This window comes from Pholcus phalangioides, unplaced genomic scaffold, assembly GCF_987345545.1.
Source record: "Pholcus phalangioides strain wild (caught in Gottingen) unplaced genomic scaffold, Ppha-v1.0 ptg000015l_1, whole genome shotgun sequence".
In the NCBI taxonomy this organism is placed as follows: domain Eukaryota; kingdom Metazoa; phylum Arthropoda; class Arachnida; order Araneae; family Pholcidae; genus Pholcus; species Pholcus phalangioides.
The window spans coordinates 65,766,411-65,780,098 of NW_028301608.1; the positions used below are offsets into that span (position 1 = coordinate 65,766,411).

General features: G+C 32.7%; 1 protein-coding gene across 1 annotated transcript in view; it reads left to right on the top strand.

Annotated features, from left to right (window-relative positions):
• The window catches only part of LOC149076534 (tudor domain-containing protein 5-like), a 56,762-nt gene that overhangs the window by 17,412 nt on the left and 25,662 nt on the right, over positions 1–13,688 (top strand). Inside the window, exons 5-10 of the mRNA XM_089244119.1 lie at positions 669–828; positions 4,013–4,143; positions 4,282–4,390; positions 5,418–5,506; positions 6,996–7,171; positions 9,093–9,243. Of these exons, the coding sequence (XP_089100245.1) occupies positions 669–828; positions 4,013–4,143; positions 4,282–4,390; positions 5,418–5,506; positions 6,996–7,171; positions 9,093–9,243 (816 nt within the window). The remainder of the gene's footprint in view (positions 1–668; positions 829–4,012; positions 4,144–4,281; positions 4,391–5,417; positions 5,507–6,995; positions 7,172–9,092; positions 9,244–13,688) is intronic.

The following is a 13,688-nucleotide window of genomic DNA, read 5'->3' on the forward strand; positions in this document are numbered from 1 at the left end:
GCTAAAGCTTTTCCCCCCATTTTCACTTTTTTGCGAAAGGAATTTTTTATCCAACTTAAACCCTGCTTGCAACCCTAAACCCCATCCCTGTTTTCTTCCTATCAGAGCTCTTATGGCACCTACAATAATACATTCTTTCCAACACAAGTTCTTCGAGCTTGATCATGCACTATGCAAATGAAACTGAGCCCGGACCCGCCGAGAAAACCCTGTTTTATTAGCCTACAGTGTGAGTAGGTTTTGACGGAAAACAGATAGTTGGGCATAGATAGTTGCGGGTTTAGGCACGGCTTTACAGATTGCCTTCCACACACAGACAAAACAGATTGGCTCAGAGTTGTGTCTTCTTTCGAACTCTCTCATACCGATTTCCATAGTATTGAGAGCATCTTCCTTAGCTTCATTATTTATTGCAGCTGTCCATAGAAACTATTGACAATTAGTTGCAGTTGGCAGCTCTGATAAATGCTAATGACTGATGGATGGGATATCTACCCGTTTCGTACCTGTTGTACGTAATTTTTTGCAAAAATGGCTACTACTTATTTTGCATTCTAAGATTTTCTTTTGCATTTTGCGAAAAATGCGACCATAGCTTAAACCCTGCTAAGAGCAAACACCTGCATATTTATACGTGTGTATTTATTTGGTTATGCTTTTTGATTTAGGAGCTTACTGGAAACAGTTTTGATTTATCATCACTTGGGTATTATAGTCTTATAGAAATGGTGGATCAATATCCAGAAATTTTTGTGAGGTACAGACCTGCTGATTGCAAGAGTGACTGGAAATTATTTCCTGTTGATAGGGATCCTACAAAACAGCCAGGTATGTTTTGTGAAAATTTACAAGTATGACTTTGTTTGATACATGTTTCTTGATTTTAATTGTTTTATTTAGAAATAAAAATTATGCAAACTACAAGAGACATAAAGCCCAAAAAACTGATTCTAAAAATGCATGAAATTTCGATACTAAGAAAATATAATCTTATACAATGCTACTATAGTAAAAACTGTCTATTAATTTAATTCTCTCTTTACATGCATTGGTATCAGGGTTTAAGCTACTGTCACATTTTTGCAAAATGCGAAAGAAAATCGTAGAATGCGGAAAAAGTAGTAGCCACTTTCGCAAAAATGCATACAGGAGGTACGCAACGAGTAGACATCCAACCATCAATCATTGCATTAGGGGTCATTCAAGTATTAATTACGTCAGCATCGGGGGGGATTTGCTGAGACTTTTGATGACGGGGGGGGGGGTTGAAGGTTGCTTACGTCATCAACCACCCTTTTTGAAGATATGAAATATTCTAAGCTGCTGACTAAATTTTGCTGACAAGGGGTGGAGGGGGTCAGTGTTTTGCTGACTTTTGCTGACAAGGGGGGAGGGGTGAAAAATGGCTAAAAATCTGCTGACGTAATACTTGAATGGCCCCTTAGCATCGTAGCATTTTGCTAAAGCTTTCCCCCCCCCCCCCTCATTTTTGCTTTTTTGTGAAAGGAATTTTTTATCCAGCTTAAACCCTGATTGGTATATGTATGAACTTACACATTTGATTTGTTACCAAAAGTTTGTATAATGAAGGTCATTGTAACCTCACATCCTCCACAATGTTTATAGCTGCATAAAAATCAATTGGCACTAATTTATCATACAGTCAGATATGTCATTCGTATGACTGATTTTTATGACCTAAAAACCTTGAAAATATGCAAGCATTTATGACCCAAAAAACTTTCATCTCTTCTTTTTCAGCTATTGCTTTATTTTATTAAGTTACAAAATAAACAAAAAACTCATCAATTTACCTTTCTAATTAAAATTCACTAAATTCAAATGAAAACCCTGCGTAACTTATGCACAATAACTGTTCTTTAATACATTCTAGAATTGCACTGAATTGCAGAAGATTCAGTTCCAAGTGTTTAAAATAAAAACTTATCATTTAGTTTCTTCTAAGAAATATTTAAGGAAACAATTTTACAAAGGTTTTTTTTAAATTTGATAAAAATTACCAGATGGAGCTTTGAAGAAGTCTAGTTATAAAGCAGACTCTAATACAAATATTCTAGTTTCTGTAATCTCATTGATTGTTTCTCACGCTGAATTGCAATGTTGCTGCACATTTGATCAATTTGATGTGCTGGAACTTTTAACATATTTAGCAAAATAAAATAGTGATATCTATTCTTCTTCTAAAGCACCATTGTTGAGCAATTTACTACCATTTTATGCATTTTCAGATGTGGTTAATATGTGTATATGTTCTATACCTAACCCACCGTCTGCATGCGTATCCAATGTTGTGCGTGAAGTTAGTGTTGGCATCTATATTTCGAACTGAGGGATATGGGTGCTTTGCCTCGGGACCGTATCAATTTTTGTTTTTAGATGTGGCCATGGTAGTAGGATCTGTTACAAGATTTTTCAACTTTCAAGAGGGAAATCGACTTGCATATGCAACTGAAGCTGGAGAACAACAGAAATTCAACTTTAGTGTAATGCTTGAATATTTGTGCAGCTGTATGCAGGGCTGTGTATATAATATGACAAGTATAAGATAACAGATGAGATGGCATGCCCCCCCCCCCCAACTGCTTTTAAAACATACCTCCACCTTAATATAATTCATCCGTCTTAACGGAACTCAGAAACTTTTCTTCAACTCCCAACTCCATCTCATCTGTAATCACAAAATTTGTTAATCGAGACAGTACCCAATTGTCTGGGGAAAATATGTTGTAAAAGTTTTGTATGTTGTGTTTTTTTTTTTTTTTTTTCTGACACAAAATAAAGTGTTCCAGACTCTGCCACGAAGCTGGGCTGGAAGAGATCTCGGCAATGGGATAAGTCTAGTGGCAAAGTTCTGGCATTCGTTCATTCAGCTGTATGCAGGGCCACAACTGGATGTGGGGAGGTTTAGTGCCCCATGCCCTGGACAATAAAGGGTGCCAAGTTTGTTTTTTGTTTGTTCAAAGTTACGAGGAAGGGGTGGCATACAAAATGGGTGCTTTGCCCCAGGGGACAGTGTCAATTTTCGTTTTTAGATGTGACTATGGTTGTAGGATCTGTTGTAAGATTTTTCTACTTTCAAGAGGGAGATCGACTCGTATGTAATTGAAGCTGCGAAACTTCCAATTTCCAAACCAATCGTGACAAACACTGAAGTGGCTGCCAAATGAAGTGTGTTAGTGCTATCTGTTGGCAATTGCGTGAAACTTGAGATTTCCACCTTTCTATCTATATATTATTCGATCAAAACAGATTAAAAGCTGAATAGTTGATTTTTTTTAAATCTGATGGTTTTTTTTAAAACACCCTGTATATTCATTTCTACGTTTCTTTAAATCAAGATTTTTTTTTTTCATGAGTTGTGCAGGAAGGCGCCTTCCTGCGTAACCTAGGTATTGGTTAAATTAGACATGGTTTGTATGTCCCTCAAAGAAAAAGATATCAAGTAATCTAAAAATCTACATTGAAGAAGACCTGGACAGCACCGGGTATTATAGCTGGTTGGTGATAAAGGTAATGATAAGTTCTAACACAAAAAAATAAATGTTTCTGCATCTATACTTTGAGTATGGATGCAGTTTTCTCAGATTCCAAACAGCAGGATATGGAAGTAGAGGAGGGGAAGTAGTGTTTTATCCTAAAGTGTGAGGATGGGGTGGAACTTCTATAAAATTAGACAACAAAAAAGCAATGAGACAAATAGTTGTTGACATATATGTGAGCAATACTGTAAATTATTTTGAACTGACCAATGCACAGGCAATTTTTAAAAATTAGTGGTTAGAGAGTATTTATAATTTGTTATTAGTTAGAGATGATCAGATTTTTTCAAAATTGCAATAAAAGATTACTTATACCATGCTCAGTAAAGGCATACAAAATTGCTGAATGCATTACTAGGCTAAATGCACTTTGCAATAATCAAATTATCTGTTATGCATGAAATGTAATTTTTTTTTTAATTACTTGATGTATGATATGTATATTTATGCAGGTTTTATTTCATCCAGTCCTGTTGCAGCCACAAATATTTTAGTTCTTGATGAAGTAGTGGCAAATATAAGGAAGTTGTTGCAGTCTTATCCAGAAGGAGTTTATCTAGATGACTTGATGCACCTATACAATGTGAGTTATTAATGCCAATCTCAAATTCTCTATTAGAAAAACTGTTGATATTAAGTTTTTCTAGAAAGAAAGCAAATCTTGCATGTTTCATTCCTTTGTGGACATCAAATAATATTCATACTTGTGGTTTTTATGTAGCTTAATTTTGAAGTTCCACTGGTTGTATCTGGTTTTGGGTTTGAAGATCTAGAGATTTTTTTGCTGAATATTTCGAAAAGTGTTCCTCTGAAAATTAAATATTCAAACGGTATGTTAAGCATCAGTTCATTTTGCTAAATTATCGTGATTACATTTACAAAATCAGTGTGTTGGTATTTTCCTCTCAAATTTATAAAAAAGACAGATTATTAGACAGTTTATTCTCTTCATTATAATAAAACATAGTATATTAATTGATATATGAAATATTTTCTCACACCCACATAGTAAAATTTCAATTCAGTTTGACTGTAATGAAACAATTGGTTTGGATAAAACGTCATTCAAATCTACAGCAAGGTATTCACAATAAATGAAGCATCTCACAATAAATGAAGCAGAAAAAAACATGTAAAAATACAGTGTAAGGCACTTAATGTAATACATCACACCTCAGGGTTTCTGATAACTGTGTATCTGAAATATACCCAGAGGCAAATACTATGACCTTATATCCTGTTTCATGTTAAAAATTGCCATGGCTTTTTTTTTACATAAAACATTGGATTCCCTTATTACTGCTTTTTTTTCTGTTATGAAACATTTTTTTTATTCTGCCATTGTAACTTTTTAATGTGGATTATGATATATGTACAGTATCTTTTAATATACTGTAGCAGTGTTGTCCGAAAATATAATTTTAAAGCGTAATTTCACTCCTCCCAAAATATTGTTTTTGTAAAAATAGAGGTATTCTTTTTTGTCATTGAGAAATAGCTATTTAAACAAAAAATGCCTATAAAATTTGCAGATTATTTCACTCCACTGCACATGTTTCACTTCACTCTCGAAAATTATTGATACATGTACAATTTTTTTAAATAACAGGATCATACAGGATTAAATAAGCATTTTTAACCAAAGATGAGATCATTGATAATTATAAAAAATATTCCTATATGTGATTTTGGATTACTATCGCATGTTAGAATTGCCGTTTCATTTTGGCCATTTTTATTTTTAAACCTGTATATCTGTAACAAGCAATTCTGTTGATGCTTCATGTTTAAATGAATTTTGAAATTTCTCTGAGAAATCATAATTGAGCTACATGTGTCTTGAATTTTTCTTTAAAGTTCGTAAGAAAGTTTACTTTGGATATGAACCTACAATGTATCACCCGAGGTTATCTTCATCCCCTTCAACAAGAGCATTATACCTTGAGGTAAGGGTTTTTATTTCAAAGGACTTCATATGATGTGACCAAGCTTTCCCCCTCTATAATCCCTTCGCATAACTAGTGCAATAACTGACTTTTTAAAATCTGGTTTTGTGTTGGTAAGATTTACATATATTCATTTCATGCTCATAGCCCCTAGGGGCTGTTCAAGTATTACATCATCATCGATGGGGAGGGGTTTTCCAATTTGCTGACTTTTGATGAAAAGGAGGGGAGGGGGGTTTTTGCTAATGCCATCAACCACCCTTTATGAAAATATGAAATATTCTTAATGGCATCTTACTCTGTGTGCCAAAAACCAAAAAAAAAAAAAACAACTTTCGATTGTTTGTGAGCACTTGAAGTAACATTCCCCCATTGAAAAGTGCCCTACTAAGGATAGGTTATATTTAGGTTATTATTAGTGATCTCTAAATGTTTCGTGGATCCAAGTGATCCGTGGATCACTTAAATAATCTGAGAATGTGCCCCAGGTAACTTGAGTGATGTAGAACTGCACTGGGGGACATTTAAGTGCTCTAAAACTACGTCACATGTCACTCTAGTGATCTATAAATGTGCCACAGGCCGCTTAAATGTTCTGGAATTGTACCACGGGACACTTAACCAATCTGTAAATGTGCTGCTTGGTTAATTTTTACAAAATTGGGTTTGAGGAGGGCAGGCCGCATCAGATAATCCCCATGGCCATATTTGGTCTGTGGGCCAAGGGCTTTTATGCAAAAAGTCTCCCAAACTTTTCGTTCCATCACCCCCTTCATTAGAAGGGGGCGATGAAGTGATTACTCAAGTAAACCCATAGGATCCTATGTTAAATCAGTAGGTTCTATCACCCCTCTTTGACCATTCCATCGCCCACTTTGGGAAACACTGGCTTAGAGGGTGGGTTACAATGATTTTATTAAAGATAAATTTTGAGTTCATAGCCTTCAAATAACATTGAAATTAACAGAAATTAATTATTATATATAAAGATATTGTCTTCCGAAATTTCAAATTTAAAAAAATATTTTTTTGCATTAAAAAAATATGTTTTTGATCGTGCGAAGGGGCATGAGAGAGCCCCTTTGCCCCACCCCCATGTACGTCTGATCCTATCAATATACGTTAGGTTTCAGAGGGGCACAGCTGATGACAAAATTTTGCTGACAAGGGGGGGGGGGGTCAAAAATGGCTAAAAATTTGCTTACATAATACTTGAATGGCCCCCTACAGCACTTCATGCTAATCTTTTGAACTAGTTATGTTGTGATCAGTTATATTCCTCCTTTAACAGTAATAGAAAAAAATATTCATAAAAATATTGAACCTTAAATTACTTGTATAACTCTTTCATCACAGTCATGAATCTGAACACTATTGAGCTGCATATTTTGTTGTCTGTTGATGACTATCTGTTTTGCCACTGATAAATCTCTATGCTATTGATAAGAATTATGAATAGTAATGACCATTCTTTTAATCACCTATTCAGATACCCAATGATGCAATATTACCTGGTGTTTTCTATGAAAGACAGAAATTGCCTCAAAACATTCCAGAATACATTTCAGTTTATATAGGTACAATATCTAATCCAAGTGTACTTTGGATTCAATTAAAAGGTAGAGAAACCTCAGCATCCTTAGGCAAACTGATGGAAGATATTGAGTAAGAATTTAAAACTTTTCATAGTTCTAAATAACATGACAAATTTACTGGGCTCCCACTTTTCCTACTTTTTTTGGTAAAATGTCGTACTTTCTCGATTTTGTTACTTTTCCTACTTTTATACGGCAAACTACTACTTTTATATCAGCAAAATTTGTATAATTGATTTTAATTGAATTTGAATCATTGATATATTGCCAAATAATACAATGTAGTAGATTAAAATTAATGATTCTGCCAAAACCATTCTGCAAGTTGTATAATTTTTAAGGTTATTTGGGGAGGTGTATGTAGACCATTTGGTTTATTAATTTTTCATTTGCTTAGTTTGAGGGTTCAACAAGTAAAGTAGTCATTAAAAACTTCTGTCTGGATGGAAAAAATAATTTTGTATTTACTTCTTCATGGTCTTGGACCGTAACTGACATTCCTCATTTAAAATTATGGTGCACATTTTGTGTATAAATGAAACAACAATTGCATAACAAAGCAGTTGGATACATATGCCTATTCTAGGTTTGGTGATTCTGATGCTACCCAATAGCATACAATTGTCTTCTGTATTTTTAGGGCATGCAGAGGCATAAACAATGTTTACGAAGCTCTGCAAAGAGCTATAAATGGAAGTGCTTCATTTGTCAAAAATGATTACACTGGCATTGAACAATAAAATGTAAACAAATCCCTTTACAAAAGTGATGGACAACACACTAAAACCATCCGGTTCGCCTAGATTTATTTGCATTGGGCTTTCTGTCTTTTGCTTTGGCTCAAGTCAGTCTTATAGGATACTGAAATAGTGCTATGAATTTTTTTTTTTTTTTTTAATTAGAATGAAAGGTAAAAATTCTGAGGGATTTATTTTTTTTATGCTAAGATTATGTTGTCTAAAGGGAGGGGGTACCCTCCTGCCATCCTACTTTTTCTAATTTTTTGAGTGTGGAGCCCTGAATTCATGTATCTGATTTCCCTCCTTGCATTTAATTTCTAGATTACAATAATTTCTGAAACAACCCACTGTTTTTCTCGCTTGGACAACTAGGCTGTAGTGACCTTCAAATTATAATCACTTCAAAGTGGCCTTTCTCTCTCAGACTGAGTAAAATCTTGCCTCTTGCTTTGCATAAAGTTAGGGTAAACATATATAGTAAGGATTTAACAACTGGCTGTTGCGAAGATATATTTTGGAAAGAGAGAAAATTCAACTGCCCCTGCGGGGAATCGAACCCACATCCTTTCACTTTCCGGGTGAACGCACTAGACTACAGAGGCACCGAATCTCTCAATCTTTCCTTGGAGCTTGTGTACACTGAAAGGGACCGTATATGGACGGCCGTACCAGACTCAGGCCAAGCTCACAACTGCTGACGCTGCCACCAGATATATCTTCGCAACAGCCAGTTGTTAAATCCTTCTTATGGTAGCGGAGAGTGATTTCATCCTTGCATAAGTCGCCATCTGGTGGCAGCGAATGTATTTTTCACTTTATTCTAATTTTTTGAATTGGAGTGTTATAAAAATACAAATCCACATCCGGCGAAACGCCAACGAGGTGGCTGAGAAAAAGGTGCCCATAACAAATATGGATGTCATATATTTCAAAAATACAGCAACCCAATTAAAAATGCAAATCATAAAAACAAAATTATATAAATACATGATAAAATATTATACAATGCCCATAAAAAATATTTATGGTTGTCTTATTCTAAGTATGAACAACCTCTCGATTTACTCCATGTTTATTGTATTTCTTTTTAAACATGTCAATTGGGCTAAAATTTACTACCAGGGGGTATTTATTACTTTTGGGGGTAGCCAGGATGGCTTTATTATATGCCGCTGTTATTTTAATTGATGCCATTTTTAAATTTATAATACATGTATTCATAGCAGATCTAATAATTTCTTATATTTTTAGTTGCTTTTATAACGAATCTGTTGGAAATGCCTATTGCATGGGTGAGCATCATATTACTATAGGGGCTGTTTGTGCTGGAATCTGGTCCAGTGATCACTCGTGGCACAGAATATCTATTATAGCTGCTGCTACTGATCAGAATTTTGTTGAAGTAAGTTGAAATTTTCAATAAGTAAAAAATCATTAAAATATCTTGTCAACCATCATGCACATTTTATGGTGTAAAGTATTGGTACAGTAACAAATTTTGATATCAACTTTGCAACATCACACTGATATTCATGTTGGTGAAATCAAAATTATCTGTATCATAATGACAGTTTACTTGGCTGTTATTGTGGCGGTTTCTCAGTTTAACCACTTGGACCACTAAAGTGTGTGTAACAGTTCAATAGACCACTTACAGCAATGGTTCTTAAACTTTTTACACCTGTTTCTTTCTTTCCTCTGTCAACGTTTATCTGCTGCTCCCCAAAATAGTTTAATAAAGAACCTCTTTACAGCACTGAAAGGGCACACATTAATAACAACTTGCTTCATACAAAGATTATCAATGCCTCTAGAAGCCACGACTCATATTTTGAGAACCCCTGACTTACAACATATGGATCTAATATTTTATTCAACTCTATGTGAATATTATTAATACAGCTGGACCCGCTTATAAGGAAGTCTAAAAAAACAGCAAATTTGGTCGTTATGTGCAAACTTAGTTATGTTCGTACTGGTTTGAAAAATGATGCATTTAAGCAAAAGGAAGAAGGAAACATAATTTGCACGAACATACATATTTTTCAATAATATAAGCATTTTTTTTTATTTGCAAAAACAAACACAAAATACATATAAAAGACAGAACAAAACCATGTATAAAGAACAACACATGAACACAATAAATAGTCATATTGGACCCCAAGGGACATAACGTCCTTCCAGGCAGCCCTATGGATTAAATTATTATATTTTGCCGCCATTTTTTCTAAGTACAGTACGTTATGTTAATAAATGTTATGCAATAATATATGAATTTTTCAAACATTTATGCACTCTAAAAATTTCAATTATGAGATCTGAAATTGTTGAATTACGATATTTCTTGTATAAATAATTAGTCTATGAAATGAATTTTCCTTTTCGTTTCACAATACCTTCATATATACACATACATACTCACATGACTACGTACATGCTCATAGAGATACACATATACATATATATATAGACATATACACTTTTTATTTATTTATTTTTAATTTTTTTTTTTTAATTTTTTTTTTTTTTTTGTACCATGACATCGTAAAAAATGTTTATTTCAGCTGTGATTAAATTATTCCAATATTTCCCATTGATGTCATTATTTATATTGTATTTTATGGAAACAATCTGAAAATATATTTTCGTAATTTTGTACGAGTTTTGCGTACATGAAAGCATCATATTTATTGTTACGATTATGAGCTGTCGACTGAAATTAATTCATTATTTTTGTAGCAGGAAACAAGAAACATTTTTGAAAAAGGTGTTTATTTGTTTTTGGGACTTCAAATTCATGTTTGATTTTTGCCGAAGTTCTGTTTGTTTTCCACTTTAACCAGTTATAGTTTTTGAACACAAAATTTATAAGTCTGTAAATGTATAGCTGTCTAATGTCCAATGTATGGCAATTGATATTGTTATCGTACGTGTTACATGTTTGTATTATTAGTGTTCTTGCTTTGTTGTAAGTGTTATTTAATTTCGTAATATTGGTTAGGTAAGCTCAACCCCCGGCACATAATCCATAGGTTATAATTGAATAAATCCATGCATAAAAAATGTCCTTTAAGAAATCTCCATCTATTAAATATTTTAATTTATAAAGTAAAACTATATAAAATCGGAATTTATTAGTTAATTTATCACATTTCAAGTTCCATTTTTATATCGTCCTGTATAATAACTCTTAGGTATTCATATTGGTGCACTCTTTCTATTTCATGACAATTGCAGTTTCATTGTGTTTGTTGTTGGCATTTTAATGGAGATCTCAAAATTGGAATTTGTTTCTTGTTTCAATGCATTGATACTGGGTTTTGTGTACGTTATGATTCGAGTTTGTTTTCGGTCATCCATTGATTAATGTATCTGAGGTCTCTTTCTGTTTTTTCTATAAGGTTCTCAAAGTTGTCATCTTCCACGTAAAGAGCTGTATCATCAGCGAATGATACAAGTTTTCCATTTAGATTCAGCAAACAGAAGTCATTAATATAAGTCAAGAATAATGTAGGGCACAAAACTGATCCCTGAGGGACACCCTTTTGAACCTGTAGGCATTCGCTTATTTTCGTATTGATGACTACTGCCTTTTGTCTTCTACAATAATAAGTTTTGAACCATTCCAGAATACTTCCTCGAACACCAGCTTTATGCAACTTTTGTGTTAATATATTTAGATCAACATTATCAAACGCTTGTTTTAAATCCAGGTAGATTATCATAGAATATTTATTATTATTGTATCCTGTATTCATGTATTGACAAAGTTTGATTATTGCCATTTCTGTAGTTTTCTTCTGTTGAAATCCATACTGATTTGGGGCAAAAAAATTATGATTTAGAAAATTTACAACTTATTTGTTCATATGTTTCTCTATTACTTTAGAAAAAATCGGGAGAACTGAAATTGGTCTGTAATTATTCATATTATTAGGATCTCCTTTTTTGTAAATTGGGTAAACAAGGGAATATTTCATTTCGTCATAGAAGTAACTTTCTTTGATTGACAAGTCAATTAGATGTTTTAATACTTCAATGTGATAGAATGAAATTATTTTTAGCATTTTCGATGTTAAGCCATCATAACCAATTGCTTTAAAATCATCTAAATCATTTATTAATTTTTTTAAAGTAGGTATATCAATATCTATAATTGCTATTGAGTTTACAATATTATATCTACTTTCATGTTGACATGTGTATCCTATTGGTAGTATATGTGTAGTATATTGTGTATATCCTATAGTATTGGTATTCAAGTTTCTATCAATGAATTCCTTATTAAAGTCATTTGCTAAATTTTTAGGATCATAATGGATTGGGAGTATTTGTTTTCAGTTATTTTTATTGAGTATAAAAGTATTTATGCAATTCCATTGTTTTCGTTTGTCTCTATTGCATTCAATAAATTTGTTTTTTAGATATTCTTGTTTAGCTTTTTTTATTTGAAATTTTAACATTTTATCATAATTCTTATATTCATTTTTATGTGCAAGTATGTTGGGATATTTCCTATATTTTTTATGTAACTTTTCTTTAGTATTTATCTTCAGTATGAGATCTTTAGTAATCCACTCATTTTTTTCTATTACATTTACATTGTTGTGTTTTGGTCCAGAGGTTAAAATTAAGTGAGATAATATATCCGAAAACTGTTTATATTTTTGTTTGGTTTCTTTTTCTGAGAAAACATTTCCGAAGGATACATTTGAGATGAATCTTTCAAATTTAGTATAATCAATTTTTGTTTTGGAGTATTCTTTATTATTTTTAATGCTCTTTTGATCTTGAAAATCAATGTAACCAAATATTGGATAGTGATCAGTAACGTGCGTTTTAAGTACAGAGAATTGTTGTGAAGTATTTTTATTTGATCTATAAAAAACATGATCAATGCAAGTACCTCCTTCATGTAGTTCTCTGGTTACTGACTCCTGTAAAGCAATGAAGCCATTTACAGCCATTATGTCAAGATAATTTGATACCTCATTGTTATTCTCTAATATATTAATGTTTAAATCCCCCAGTGATTAACATGCTTTTTTTTGTTTTTGAGATAAAGGCTTTCAACTCCTCATTGAACTGTGAAATAGTATATGAGAGATCTATATAGTAATAAGATATCAATATCACAATCTGGCAGGTTAATACATAAGCTTTCAGCAGTTATGAAATTGCAAGGTTTTTGAGGCTTTTAATTGATTTATTAATATACATAATGAACCCCCCTGATTTGTTATATGTTCTACAGTTAAAATATGTTTGATAATCATTCAAACGATCGTAATTAACAATGTCATAATTGAATAATTCCTCTTCCTTTAACCATATTTCTGTTAGGCATATAATATCTATATGTTGAGGTAACAACCTCAAAAATACCAGAAAATTATCAAAATTGGATTTTAAACTTTGTATATTCAAGATGAGCATATTAATGTTCTTGCTGCTTTTTAAGAAATAATTAAAAAAATTATTTACTTCACATATTTCCTCCAGAGTAGGTTGTTGGTACGAGTCTATTATATCATTTTCATTAGCACTGAACTTTTTGAGGTCTTCCTCATCCCTTATTCTTATGGTTCTAGAGTCATCAAGTCTCCGGAGGAAAATTTTTCCATCTTTTGTCCAAGCATACTTGAAAATGTTGCTCTTTTTAAACTCGGTGGCCAGGAAAAACAAACGTCCTGTAAAAGATGTTCATTTATATATATTCTTTTGGATGCGAAGTTGGGGTTTATTGGATCAGCTGTCAATTCTGGAGACTTTGCCTTTTGTATCCATAATTTTTTTGAGTATTCACTTGCAAATCTTATTATTATAGGTTTGCTTTTATTTTCA